Raw genomic sequence first — 15,458 nt, 5'->3', positions numbered from 1 at the left:
AGCCCCAATTCAGGTGGTGTTGGTGGAGGTATACTGTTTAAAGCAGTAATTTAAAAGCAGAGAGCTTGTCTTAAAAAAAAAAAAAATTCTCAGGTGATTATGCCAACTTTAAAATCCAGATATAGGCACCTTTATCTTTATTGATATGAGTGCAGGGAAATTTGGAGAGCAGTAGTATTAAGAAACTGACACTTTATGTGGAACCAAATGAAGATACAAAATCAAGTAATTCACTTAACATCACTGTATTAAGTGGTGGGGCAGAGACTAGAATGCCGACCATCCAATCCTAGAGGTGGCATTTCTTCATGATGTATGTATAGTTACTTGGATGGTCAGTTGTAGCCAGGTTTAGTGGCACATGCCTGCAATCCCAGTGACTTGGGAGGCTGAGGCAGGAGGATTCCAAGTTCAAGGTCAACTTAAGCATGTTAGCGAGGCCCCACCTCAAACTAAAAAAAAAAAGGGGGGGGGTACTGGGGAAATAGCTCAGTGGTAAAGTGCTGGTGGTTTCAATCCCCAGTACCTCCCCAAAGTCAATTAGAGACCACATTTCCCAGGGACTAAAAATTATTTGATTCACATTAATTTAACAAGACATGTTAGAGCCTTGGATTTATGTTGTCAGTAAACAAATTTTATTAATTCCTTATATAGATACTGAGAAGCTGAAATTCAGTGATTAATTCATGCCAGTATACACATATTCCTGTTTTGAACTTTTCTATCAGCAAACATCCCAACTGTCCTTGGGGGCGGGGGTTAACTGTTCAGAAAATGAAATCCCCATGTTTACAATGAATTAGGTTCATTTTGTTTTTCTAACCAAGTGAAGCTGCTTGAAAAAACCTTAAAAACAGGAATATGCTCATTAACTAAACAAAAAGCAAATCAAACTAAACTACTAAGTGGAAGCATCAATAAGGAGAATTTAAGTGAGGCTTCCTCTTAAAATTTGGAAATAGAAATTAAACAGCTCTTAGAATGAGATTAATGGATAACAGTGAATGGGTCACTTTATGAGAACAAAATTGTTTCTAGCTGTGCAACCTTCAATACATCTTAGCAACTTACCTAAAAAATGTCAAGCAGAAATGTGGGTAAATTACAGAAAAGAGAAATCAAGAAGCAAAAGCTGGTGGGGCACAAATCAACACTGGAGTAAAAAGTGAAAGCACAGTATCAGAGCTAAATATTGAGCACTGGCAAATTCATCTTAACTGTAGAGATACATATTTCAAACTTCTTATAAAACAAGCCACCTTCTGGAGTGACTCTTACATCTGTTACAGCTTACATCTGTTAACTTGTAACAATCAAAATGTCCTTTGATTTTTAGATATAAATGTAGCCACAAATTCTCAAATTAACATACTAGTATCATAACTTAGTAGCCCTAGGAGGACTGTGATACAATGTGCTGCTTTTCCAGTGTTTGGAAATCAGTCTTCCTTAAATATATGGGAACATGAAACCTGAAACATAAATTCAAGTTGTCCCAGAGGGTGGAATTTGTTGATCTTTGTGTAAATGCAGTTAATGAATCCTATCATCTTCCATGGAAGTCAGTTAAGGGATAGACTGCTAAATGTAGAGAAATACTAAGTCAAGGATCCTTTATAACAAGAATTTCCAAATTTTTTTAGCAAAGAAATCCTAAAAATCACAGAGCAAGTTAAACACAATAGGTGAGAGACACTGCTTTTCATTTAGATAAAATTGGGAACAGTGAATCTTAGGAAAAGAACTGTCTTCCTTTATAGAAGTTACCATGTTTTAAAAAAATATGTATTTCCAAAAATGAAAAACACTAAATCTCTAATCAAGTATGTGTAGTGTATAATAATATTCATGACTTAAAAGCAATGGTTTATTTCTAAGGTTTGTTAAGGAATAAATAGCAGCAATTTAATTTCTCAAATATAAATGAAAATGTGCTTGAAACCTTTTAAGGCAAGGTATTTGTTAACTAACAAAAACATCTTACATTGGTTATCTGAAGTAGACCTCAACAAGTAATTTCTTTAGTTCAAAGAGGACAGAGGCCCCAAAGGTAAGGGATCCTATATAATTAAAATCTGTTGGTACAAAGTAATATAAACATCCCCTAGTTGACATTCAAGAAACCATATATCCTGGCAGAAATTTTCTTTAAATGACTGTGAATAACCTGAACAAATTCACATACATAGGGGTAAGATCACGATGCATGCATGTGCAACTGCTTTCAAAGAGAAACCTAGGACAAATGCCACTGCTTTTCAGGATTTAAATACAGGAGACTTTGCAAGTCTTAATCACTAATGGGTACTACCGGTGATTTTGTAAGGTAGGCCTCTGAGATGTTATCGACCTACCTAAAGAGTACGTCAGGCAACTCTTGAATATGAACAAACCCTCCTTTTTTTTGGTTCTGAAAATATAAAGTAGCTAAGGCAAATATTTAGGGGGCACAGCACAATATTGGAAAATTGAGTCAGAGGTAGAAGTAATGTTTTTGTTTGTAACGTGCTTCAGCATAAAGGTTAACAAATCTGTGATCTGGGGAAAACACAACTTAAAAATGAATCACTCTTTTGTAAGATGTTTGAAGATAATGCTTTTAATATTTCAAATATTTTTAAAAATTTCATAAAAAACGTATCACCTTAACAGTACTTTGCACATGTGGAATTTCATACCTAAATCTGATACTATTTTGGTTTATTTATGGCTACTTACAAGAAGACTCAAGGTAATAATGTCCATTTGTCTGAGTCTTTTTCTTTGGTAGAGCCTAACGGGACCAGGCAGATGAACTATTTTATGCAAACAATTTGGTTAAAGCAAATTCACGGTAATATGAATTATATGGTTTTTTGTTTAATGGAAATAAACTTAAAAGGATTTCCACATTTATCCCCATTGTGGTTTTGGAAGCTTAATATCCTGTTCAGAGGTTAAGGAGTTTGAATAGTTCACACGATCCTGTAAAAATCACAACTGGCTGCCCTTTAATAAATAAAGTCATTGTAAAGAATTACATTTACAGAGTGAAAAGTAAATACATAGCATTTCAAATTCAATTTTGGAAGTACTAATAAGTACTGACCCATAACAATATACACTAGCTATCTTTTTAACTGTCCATCATTAGCACCAATAAAGATTCAACAAAATTACCTTTATTCCCACATCTCAAAACAATTCTGCAATTCTTAGTGAAGTTTAACTACAGTCACAGACCTTAAATATTCACATTGTTTCCTATGCCATACTGAAAATAAATTCACTACTTTTCTGGATATTCTTTACAAAATCTTATTAAAATTCCTGGTTTTATCCCCAATTATACAGTAGCACAACCACCCAATGTCATTTCACATGATAGCTCTGTAGAGGTTTCACATCTAAAATTACCAAGAACAAAACCCTTCCCTCCCTCATCTTGCACTCAGCTTAATTCTATACTAGTCCTTGGATTATGTACCACTGTAAAAGTATAACTATCAAAATTACCATGTTTATGGATACAATATTATGCCATACAGAGCAACAAAGTTACATATAATGACAAAGATTACTAAAGTTATGCAAGACAAGAACAAATGTGGACATGCTAGCTAGGCAAAGTCCCTACAAAGAGGCTCCTAGTTTATCAAGTTCAAATAACATTGACAAAAATAATTAACAATTATCTTAAAAAAATTATAAGCTACTGGCAAATAAGGTAACTGCTAAATAAAAGTAGAGCACAAGATTAAACTCTAATATTTACAACCACAAGATTCTTGAGTAAAATTACAATTGTGCACATATCAGTGGCTTTGTAACAAAAATACTCATATACACAGAGGAAAAATTAAGACAGTTTTCAGTTCAACAGAAGTTGAATCCAACCCATCTCAAAGATACTCAACAGCTCGAAGTTATACCACAGAATAAATTCAAGATTAGCCAATAAACAAGAGCCATACTACTGGTGTTTAAGACAAAATTTAAACATGTTAAAGTCTACTATTCAATCAGGAGTCAGATGACTGTGCAAACTTTACCTCAAGAGGAATATACTGAGATGTGCAAACAAATGTAAAACCTCCACTAGTGGTTTGACTGGAGGCTGAACTTTTTTTTTTTTTTTTTTTTTTTAAACAGAACTTTCTGATAACAATCATGAAGTATGAGTACAGGTACAATGCACAGTCAGTGATCTTCTTATTGTTAGAATATAAAATAATTTAGAGAGCATAGGTTTCATTTCATTTTTATAAGGAAGACTGCATTTACCTGAAAAAAATATGGCATCACACACAACACACTTCAGGGGAGGAGTATATTTAAGAATATGGTGTCATTCTGAATGCTAAAGGAAAAGTGATCCTTGTTTACTGTTAAAATATGTAGTGTTAAAACTTCTTTAAGGAAAAACTTACTAATTCTTCACTATGTAAGTTTTTGTGAATTTAGTTTTCAAATCACAGTAATCCACATATCCATTATTAATAGCTGTTTTGTAGTACTGCAACAAGCCAACAAACACTTAAATGCACTTCACATCAAGAGTATGTAAACTTTATTTTTCCTCTTTAAGCCTTCAGAAAATTAGGGGTTATTTCAGCAGCCAATCTGGTCAGAACCTCTGAAGGCAAAAATGGAGTGCCTCACAGTGTAGACCATCTGTGGCACTGCATACCCATCTGGTAGTGAAGTGTCCCCCTCTAATGGCTTCCAGTAAGGCCTAGAGTTTAAGGTTAACATGAAAAAGTGCCACCTTTGTTTTAGATTAGTGATGGACTCTGACAAGAGAAAATAAAGTTATTCTGTATATTGTTATACTTACAAGCAGCTCCAATCCTGAGTATTTATGGTAATATCTAAACATACAAAAATGTATGTACATTTTTCTCCACTTTCTTGTAAACAGTTGTCAGTATACTGTTTTATCCCTTTATCATTTAAACATGCAAATCATACATACAAGTATAAATACACAAAAGAAAACAATTTACACTCATTCAAAAGCCAAGCAACAAAAAATAGCTACAGTATTCAAATTATAAATAATGGATGCTTGAGGCATCTTATATTCCTAGAAGCAGCCAGCCATTCATCCTAATGTTCTTAGCTGCAATTGTAGAAATACTGAGTTTTGCACCTTCCATGCTTTTACAGTATTTATAACACTATCATATGTGGAGATAAAGACTTGTTTACTATAATCTCTTCTTTTCAGAATGAAGAATAAAGCAGCACTTACAAATATTGAAGCAGTGGCAGCAATAGCAGGTGTTACCACTGCTAGATCAGGAGGAAGTTTTCCATTCTAACCATTTTTAAATTAAAAAAGTAAAGGAAAAATTGACCTAAACAAATGATTACATGTTCATTCCTTGGGCACTTAACAGCGAGTCCAGCATGTCGAATGTGTCTTTGTAGTCCATATGCTGGCTGTTTGTACTGTACTCGTGATTGGCATCAGGACCGTTGGTCTCCACTGGCTTCTTGTCCAGTTTCACGAGGGTGCTGAGATGTCCGTAGCCCACCTGGTATGTGACAGGGGGAGGAGGGGGTAAGGGATGGTTAAAAACAGAGTTGTGAGAGGATATATACTGCTTAACAGAGGAGGAAGAACTAGATGAACTACCTGAACTTTTGGAACTTTTGCTCATTTTGGAGTGATGGTTGTGAGAGGCATCATTGATATGCAGCTTCTTCCTTGAAGAACTGGAACTAGAGGAAATGCCGTCACTGCTCAGGCCAACAGGACTCCTCAAAACAGTGGGTGGTATTCCATCAGCACTGTGTTTACTGCCACTGCTGCTGCTGCCACTATGTGAATGGGAATGCTTGTGACTGCTGATGTGGTGACGGTTTGCAGGATGCTCCTTGTGCTTTTCCTTATGGTCTCTGCTAATATGTGGGCTTGAATGCTTGCTCTTCCCACTGCCTTCATCAGAAGAGCTGTGTCTTTCTGAGGATGAAACTTTTATCTTCATCTTCAGTTCTTCTTTACTGGCGCCTTTATCAGTGGGTGGTATTGGAATCCGTAATTTCAGTGATCCACTCTTTTCCTTTTTCTCTCCTATGTATTTTTCAGGTTTTTCAGTATTTGTGATGGGAATTTTCATTTTAATAGGAGAAGTTACAGAACTGCTGCTGGCTGCCTGTGACTGCATGTGTTTGTGTTGTTGTTCTACCTGGGCAGCTATATAATGATCCCTTACATCAAGATCTAGAGTTTCTAGCTTGCGTTTTTCTCTGTATTTATCTAAAGACATTTTCTGAGGAATTACTCCAGGAGTAGCAGAAATAGGCCCATGGTGTTTACTGCTCCCTGCTTTATGAGTATATTCTTGCTTAATAGAAGAATGATCAGAAATTTTGTCAGTTCTATGATGTAATCCTGAATGCAGTGATATAGAAGGTCCCTGCTGGAAGTTGATGTTGTACTGGCTACCAGACAAAGATGTCTCCTGTTTCTGTGAATATATTGGTTCTGTCCTTGTTGATTCTTGATGCTGAGGCCATTCTTGGTGTGATGACAAACCATATGAGGTACTGGGCATTCCTGCTGCTAGCACTGACAAATTATCAGATGTATGGCTGTCCTGAACAGATAAATTTCCTGAATTTAGAGGTACCGGTGCAGGGAATGCTGATGTAGATGGTTTCTGAAAACTTGGGTTTGTAGGCACACCTGTGACACTATCTACTAATATGGAATTCTGGACCAAAGATGAGCCAAGAAGTGGTGTCTCTGAAACTTGTCCATCTACTTTTGGTTTCTTAGCCGCCTGATTAGCCTATTTACATAAAACACAAAAGAAGTAATGACAACAACGGAATTCAATATAAAATTTCTTTGTTTATAAAAGACTGCTTCTATATGAGATACATGGAAATAAAATCACCTGTGGTTCAAGGTTTTATGTTGCCAGTAAATAAATGTTTTATTTGGAGACATACCAAAAAGCTATAAAATTGAAAATACTGGTTTTAGAGTAAGAATTAAATCTTAATCCAGCATGAGACAGTAATTTATCTAGGATTCAGTTTCAATTGAAAAATGAATATTTTCATCATGATCAGTGAGAATTAAAAATAAAAAGTATAATGTACTTAGAAAGGTCTACACCAAAGTAGTTGTATAAGCTATGAATGTATGATGAATATATGTAGCTTATGGTATGCTTTAATTATTTACAAATACTGGAAAGATGATTAGCCATATCATTTCAAATTGGTTAGCTATGTAATAGTTAAGGGACAAATTGATATTCTATTAAATCCTGCCAATTTTCTTACCCTCCAGTTTCGAATCCTCTTCAACCTACTAGGTGTTTTCTCCAATATTTGTAGAAATTCATGTGTTAGCTCTAAAAATAAAATTTAAATAAAAACTTAGAAGGTATCTTTAGGATTTAAACTACTCTGAAGTGAGCAATATTAAAAAGAGACCCTAAGAGTTAATCTCTTTCATTGTTAAACTCCTCTTCATTCTTCAACACATATAGAAGTAGATATAATTCTGAACTGGTATTTTCAAAGCCAAATTCTCTCTCTCTCTCATTTTAAAGGAATACTTCCATCCACTGCAGTCATTATTACTTGCTTAGAATCTCTGGAAAATTCTGTAGCACTTTATATAGTGTCCCTGCCCCCAAAGTAAAAAAATTTCATTAAATAAGAAATATAGTAATATTTGTTGAAGTAAAGATTCATCAATGGATCTTTCATCAAGAATTCATCAATGAATTGTTTTAAATTAGTGGGTAAAAGTTTTGAGGAAAAAGGATATTTATATAATCACAGATATCTTCTCCAGGGCATTTAATAATTACAAAGAGAAAAACAGTAAATTGATAGTGGAGAAATTCAACAATACCACCTAAATCAAATGCTCATCCCTAGTGATAAAGCTTACTTTTAGAGTTTTCTCGCCAAAATCAAATAATTTAAATCTAATTATGAAAAAATATTGGATGAACCCAACTAGGAAATGCTCTGTAAAACAACTGACCACTATTCTTCAAAGTATCAAAGTCATGAAAGAAAGATTGAAGAACACTCACAGACTGAAAGACTTAAAGCAACATGTAAACTAAATGGAACATGGACTCTGGGAAAATCTGGAAATAATCGGTGATTTAGCTTAAGAGTATTATACTAATGTTTAATTTTCTATTTTTGATATTCATATTGCTACATAAGATAATAATACCAAGAGACCCTGGGTGAAGGGTTATACAGAAAATTGTATATATTCTTTTGTAATTAAAGTTTTAAATCATTTCAAAGTTAAATGTTGAAAAAGTAAAAATATATAAATGGATAAATCCTCCACCTATACTCATACTTTCCAGCAATCAACACTATTAATATATATTAGCAAATTATATATTAGCAAATTATCCTGGCCATAATTTTATCCATTTTCTTAAATTTAGGGTGAGAGTGAGATGACCCACTTTCCAAAGTGGTATGATTACTTTTTAGTACAAACAGCATGCTTTTGTGTAAACTATTCTAGGCAAATGCTAAGACTGACAATGAAAACACATCACAGAATGTCTCAAAAAAAAAACAAACAAAAACACACACAAAAAAACATCAGAGTATAGCCAGGTGTTGGTGTACACCTGTAATCCTAGCAGCTTGGAAGGCTGAGGCAGGAGGATCAAGAGTTCAAAGCCAGCCTCAGCAACATAATGAGGCCCTAGCAACTCATTGAGACCCTGTCTCTAAATAAAATATAAAAAAGGGTTGGGAAATGGGTCAGTGGTTCAGTGCCTCCAGGTCCAATCCCCGGTACCAAAAAATCCCCAAACCTAAAAAACAAAACAAGCCACCAAAAGAGTATACAAAAAGTCTATACCACTGTTTACCAGCATGATGACTATACAAAACTAGCCTCTTAAAAGTAAATGCCAATAACTACCCCATGAATCAAAGTATCTATTAACTTTTCAAGATGTAACTTTCTTGACAATTTCATGACTGCTCTGTTATTCTCATGAGTTTTTGATCAACTTTGGATAAAAGTCAGTACTTTCACTTCTTTGGAAAAAAGATCACTTTTCTACATGACACTAGCAAATTCAAAGTAATTTTGGGTCCAATATTAATGAAAAATTGTTTTGACTTAGTTTAACAACTTGGTTGTCACACATTAAATACACACAATGTTTACCAGTCCAAAACCTGGGGCCCAGCAGACAAAAACATAAGCCTTGTTTTTTCTATGTATCCTACTCTATTAATTTTTTTTTTTTTTTTTTTTTTTTTTGGTATTGGGTATTAAACCCAGGGGCGCTTAACCACTGAGCCACATCCCCAGCCATTTTTTGTATTTTATTGAGAGACAGGGTCTCACTGAGTTGCTTAGGGCCCTGCTAAGTTGCTGAGGCTGGTTCTGAACTCATGATCCTCCTACCTCAGCCTCCAGAGCCGCTGGAACTGTAGGCATGTGCCACTGCACCTGGTTCCATTAAATTGTATCCAGAGAAAAATAGAATCTGTCAAATAATCTGTTAATATAAATAGTGGTTACATTCACAATAGCCACTGTACAATGCTTAAAAATAGAGGCCCTTCTTTCTCAAAGCCAACAAAAAGAATTTGTAATACAAAAACATGTTAAGGATGCTGGGTGCTGTGGTATATGCCTGTAATCTCAGTGACTAAGGAAGCTGAGGTAGGAGGATCACAAGTTCAAAGCCAGCCTTAGCAACTTAGTGGACACTGTCTCAAAATAGAAAATAAAAAGGGCTGGGATGTGGTTCAGTGGTTAAGTGCCCCTGGTTCAATCTCCAGTATCAAAAAAAGTAAGGGCTCAGATTGTAGCTCAACGATAGAGTGCTTTGCCTGGCATTCGCAAAGCCCTGAGCTCAATCCTTTAAACTGCAAAAAAAACACCACCACGCATGTAAGGGTTTATTAATCAGAAAATATATATAAACACCCCCAAAACCTTACAGTTAGGCTAAGTCTAAGCAAACGTGTTTCTGGAACACAGTCATTAAATGAACTATTTTAGTAAAAAATAAGAATACTTCAGACAGCAAGCTAAAATTCAGATACATATGAAATTTTAAGTACTTAAGATTTTATGGGTGACAAAACAGAAAAATAGCTGCTACATAATATGCTAAGAATCTTAATGTGTTAAATTTCTAAGATCCTTATTCAATCACTCTCCAAATCAATAATGAACCTGAACTTTTTCAGAACTGAAGTAGAGGAATATTTAGGTGGATCCTACTGTGTTAAAAACAAAACAAAACAACAAAACAAAAAAAGAGTAACAACTTACCTGTGACCTAAAAGCAGGATAAAAGGCAGATTATTTACTTGTTGTGAGTTTTATTTCCATAATATGTATATAAACCATTTTTATAAAAATCATGCCTACTTAATCTATTGACTGGTAAGGCAGGAATATATAGATAACCTTATTTTTAAGCTACGGAACAGATGAAACAGATACAAAACCATCCCCCATAGGTTTTTAGGTATTATTTCAACATACTGAAGATTTTCTTTCCTCTGTACAAACTCTGGAAACCTCTAACAGTTTAAGAAAAATAGCATAATCAGGGGTCAGTAAGCATGAGATATACACTCTAGGAGAAATTTTTCTCAAGGAAAAAAAAAAAAAAAAAGAAAAGAGAAGGCAAAGAAAGGGACCTAACAAAGAAGCCAAACCTTACAATAGAGATATGGCCCATCAGCCAAACACAGCCTTACTGTCTGTTTTGTAAAGTGTTTTACTGGAACACAGTCCCACGTATTTATTTACAAACTGTTTATAGCTGTTTTCTTGCTGTAACAGTCAAGTTGTATAGTTGTAACACAGACTATATGGCCAACAAACTCTTAAAATAACTACTCAGGTCTCTCATTTTATGAGATGTCCTCAACAGTAACAAAAATGAATCTTGTTTTCCCATTAGCCTCAATTTTGAAAAAAGGAGCTGAGAAAACTCCCAAAAAGAATAGGTAGGAAATCTGACATATCAGTTGTTTAATCTTCAAGGTAAAAATGTTATCTATTTGGTTAAAAATGTCCTAATCCTAATTCCAGGTTCGTAATTTATAGAACTTGTTTAACCAGTACTTAAGACTTCACTTTTGCCTGCAAATGTCCAATGGGTAACTAAAAGGATTAAAAAGTTAGAACTTTGCCTACATTTTGCATCTGTCACCTATGTTCAGCATCACCTTGAATTTCAAGAAAAATAGATCTCGATTTATAAACACCTTGATGACTCAAAACTAACTCCTAAGGAACAGCAATTTTCTGAACCTGCCTATCATTCCTGAGATAATCATGGACCAGACAATGCCTGATCAAGATCAATCAGCTGCTTTGGCAGCTGTATAAACCCTGCAGCTATGAAAACCTACAACTCTTGCCCTCATTTCTATAAAATCTCAAAGTGATTGTCAGCTCCTTGGAAAGAAAGGGTTGAGACACTTATCTCGCTTTGCCTCAAAATGGTCACACTAATTAAAGTTCCTTTCCTGATTTTCACCATTACTTTTTTCCCTTCAGTTTTTCTAGTCAGTGATGACCTAATTTGTTGGGCCTCAGAGGCAAGTTTCCTCTAGCCTAGGATTCTGCTAACACTCATATGCCCAATTTTTCCTTGTCTATTTATGTTCAATAATGCACACCAACAATGGCACTATAGAGCAAGGAATGTTACCCTGAAAAATGCCTCTAGCTTATTGCTTAATATCTTATACAAGCTCACACCCAGCTATGAGTTTACACCTTTTTTGGGTGGTGCTGGGGATTCAACTCCTGAACATATGTTAAATTGTTAAATACAAGTTAAATTAAGAACAATAGATCTGGATCTATAAACCCACTTTTATTCCCTTAGTCCCAGTTTACACATTGAAACAAAATTAGTGTACCTTATATAGGTATTCTTATCCCATCAACGTACAGCATTTAGCATTTAAAATCATAATTCTTAGAAAAGTTCTGAAATAGCTTTATATGTTCACTGATGGTTAATATACATTGCATTTTTCCATTAGGATAATGAATCCTTATTTTCAACCTGTTCATTTGATGATGTAATTATACCTTTAAATGCTATTATCCAATTACTAAAATGGAATTGTTTCTAAAGTCTTTAATGTCTGAAATACAAATATTAATAAATGAAATATTTGGGATTAGTATCAGGATAACTGTGGTTAAGTGTTGGATTGCCCAGAATCAATAAATGTTCAGGTGGCTAATGGGTATATAGAAATTTACTATTCTAAAAATCTACACAGAAATGGAATTTTTCCACAATAAAAAGGTGAAAAAATATTTTTAATGTAAAAAAGTTTTTTTCCCTCTACTTACCATCTAGTAATTCTAAAGTAACTGTAGGATCCACATATTCCCACCAATGCTTTCCATCAGTTGACACAGGAATCTCCCAATTGGACCATTTGCAAGCCAAATGAATGCATACACATGCTATCACTGTTGGTTTGTACTGAAGACAGAAGGTCGTAAGATGTAGACTGTTGTACAGCAGGTTTGCAAACGGAGAGCCATAGAAATTTACATATGTAAAACAAAGAAAAACATTTACCAGTAAGAGTAAAGCAAAAATAAAATTATAGAGGTTTTCTTCTGTAAATCTAGAATATATAACCTTATTTTATGAAATTAAAAGCTAATAGCAATAAAATTCTTATAAAAACCTATAGATTATGAAATGCTTCCCTCCTCACTCTCCATAGCATATTAATATTTTATCAATGCTAATAATTTTTTGAAATGTTTTTATATCTAAATTTGAAGTATTTTAAAAAAGAAGGGGAAGATAACATATTTGCAATAATCACTAGGCACAAATAACATTTTAAACCTTTGCAGCATTTTTCTTTTGTAATGTCATGGCAAAAATGTAAAGAAAAAAGATGACTAATTGTAAAAGCAAACTAAATAATTTCAATGTCATATTATAATCAAGGATTAATTATATCATTTGATGTAGCTTAAAAGACAATTGTCTAGTAAAGAGAATTTAACACTTAATCTTTGTAAATCTGTGCTCTTTTCAGCAAAGCCCCAAAGAGAACTTACCTTTTGTCAAACAATTTCATGACTCAATGTTAAACACTACAAAAATACTACCTTTCTCCTCCTATATACCAAAAATTGGGCATGTCACATGCTTTTCTGACCAAAGTTTTAAATTTAAGTCTACTTTTCCCTCAGATTTCCTAGGAATAGAGGTCAAATCCCAATAACATATATCTCAGAAAATTTTAAGTAAAATTTATCAGTGTCACAAGAAACTAAGAATCACATAGAGCTGATTTGGTCCCTTTTCCCCCAATAGCCCACTTAGAAGACAAATTCATATTTTTAATATCAATCCAGAACAGAATTATACATTACTCTTCCAGGTCAGTTTCAGAGTTTATGAAATGTTTACTGATTAGCCACAAACACCATTTATTGCTGTATATAAACTGAAAAGGAAGCTATATTTTTAATAAGTAAAAATTCTATTTATGTAAATCCAGGCACTGATAGGACTTGACCACTTCTAATTTACTATTTGTGAGTATTATCTGGAAAAAAAACCCCAAGTTATATAAATTTTATTTATTAAAAAAAACTTTAACAATTATTTTAAAATTAAGAGTGGATCAATGTGAAATTTAAAAAAAAATTGTCATTTAACTATAATTGTAAACTAGAAATAGCTTTATACTTACCAAGTTGCTCGAATTTCTACGTTAAGTTTAGCTCTTTGTAATCTTTAGCTGCTATTCAGGCTACCAATTTTAGACTTATGCACTCACAAATCGAGAATATGTCATCAGAAAGCACCACTACACTTCACATTGTGCATTTAACCCCTCTGTGCCCAAAGTCCCTTGTACAATACACCGCAAAGCAAACAGGAAGGTACCACCACAGTAGATGGTCCAGTCTCCTGTTGCAACAAGGGTAAGAGACACATTGAGGGGGCCCTGCATTAAAGGAAGCTATAGTGTGCTACAACAGTGCAACAAAGAGGGTCAGGATAACAACCTGTTGGTAGCCATGAAATAGGATGTCTGTGCCAAATCCTTGCTTGCTGTAAGAAAAGAAAAAAAGAAAAGACAATACTATCAGCTTTAACATGCTACCATCAAAAAGTTCTCAACACAACAAAACTTCAAAGATTTGTACACAAAAAGTAAATTTTACTTACTACTTACAAATATCACAAGAGCGCCATCATTTTCTATACTACTGAAAATCTTCAACAACATTCACTCAAATGTTTCTTGCTATCCCCCAAAGATCTGAGAAACAAGCCGATTTGCTTTTAGCTAGCCAGTTACAAGGGCTAAACTTGTTACTAAGTTAAGCATCTAGTCAGCTAAAAGTTGAAATAAAGCATTCTCCTGGATTTAAAAAAAAAAAAAGAAGAAGAAGAAGAAGAAAAGATTTTTGAAGTCTAATACAAAATACAAAGAGTTGCCTGCCAGACTTAATCCTCAGTCATCATATTTAAGTTGGCTTAAATACTTCCATCAAAACAAAACAAAACAAAACAAAACAAGCCCCCACCCCCCAAACTCAAGAGCATAAACTGCTCAGTTTTTTAATCATGCTATTAAGCATCGGCAGAATAAACAACCAAGAAATACCCTAAGGGTGTAGATACAGGAAGCTCCACTGTATTTATTTTTTTTAATTAAAAAATCCAATTAAAGGTAACACTTAGAAAAGATATGAGAACTCTGGGAGGAATCAGGATGCTTCACACTAATTCCCAACAGAAAAACAATTTTTAAACTAGCTTTTAAAGACACTGAAAACAGTTTACCCTCCCCTTCTGCCTGGTATTCTTCACAGCAGGAATGCCCTTGCTATAGTTTCCCTATTTCCCCCCAATTACATTCATAATCACTGCTCATTTAGGATCAGTTCACCTGAACTCCCCCCTCTCTAACAGGCCTCAAATTCCTTCCCCCCTCCTGTTTTTTATTCATGGCACCTGTAATCCCTGCTGCCCCATGTGGATCATCAACATAAGGGTTTTACAAAAGGGATTTGGGTTTGGCAGAGTTGTGCTAAGGAAGAGTGTCAAAGCATCAGATGTCTTGGAGGCAGTGTGACTTAAGTATGTCATTCTTTCCTGGTGGGGAGGGAAGGAGAAATCACAGAAGTGAAAGGTCCCTGTAAAATGACAATAGCCAATTTTGTAGCAAAGTAGTATAATATCAACTCTCTCATCTCCAGTGGGGAAGAAAAGGACTTTACAGAATCAAATTTATCTACCCCTCCCCCCAAAAGAATAAAAACATATGGAAATGGAAAAATAATTTTAAATTGCCATAGCAGTTTTCACCTAGGAATGTATGTAAATTAAATAATCTATAAACAGTCACTATGCAACAAATAAGAATGAAGGGGAAATGTTCTTGTTAGCTGAAAGTTGTAACAAAGCTTAGAAAAAGAG

At 34.3% G+C, this 15,458-nt stretch overlaps 1 protein-coding gene across 7 annotated transcripts in view; it reads right to left on the bottom strand.

Moving 5' to 3' along the window:
• Positions 1-2,965: 2,965 nt before the first annotated feature.
• The window catches only part of Ccnt2 (cyclin T2), a 39,258-nt gene continuing 26,765 nt past the window's right edge, over positions 2,966-15,458 (bottom strand). For 2 of the 7 annotated variants that reach the window (XM_047544334.1, XM_047544336.1), the window contains exons 6-9: positions 14,039-14,084; positions 12,347-12,510; positions 7,285-7,355; positions 2,966-6,782 (exon numbers count right to left, since the gene is read on the bottom strand). In XM_047544334.1, the coding sequence (XP_047400290.1) occupies positions 5,355-6,782; positions 7,285-7,355; positions 12,347-12,510; positions 14,039-14,084 (1,709 nt within the window). In that variant the 3' untranslated portion in view covers positions 2,966-5,354. Of the gene's footprint in view, positions 6,783-7,284; positions 7,356-12,346; positions 12,511-13,719; positions 14,085-14,201; positions 14,397-15,458 lie in introns of those variants that run through there. The other 5 variants (XM_047544335.1, XM_047544337.1, XM_047544340.1 and 2 more) reach the window with 5 other exon arrangements.

Source organism: Sciurus carolinensis, chromosome 3 (genome assembly GCF_902686445.1).
Source record: "Sciurus carolinensis chromosome 3, mSciCar1.2, whole genome shotgun sequence".
Classification (NCBI taxonomy): domain Eukaryota; kingdom Metazoa; phylum Chordata; class Mammalia; order Rodentia; family Sciuridae; genus Sciurus; species Sciurus carolinensis.
The sequence above is the reverse complement of the archived record's forward strand: the minus strand, read 5'-3'. Positions and strand labels throughout refer to the sequence as shown.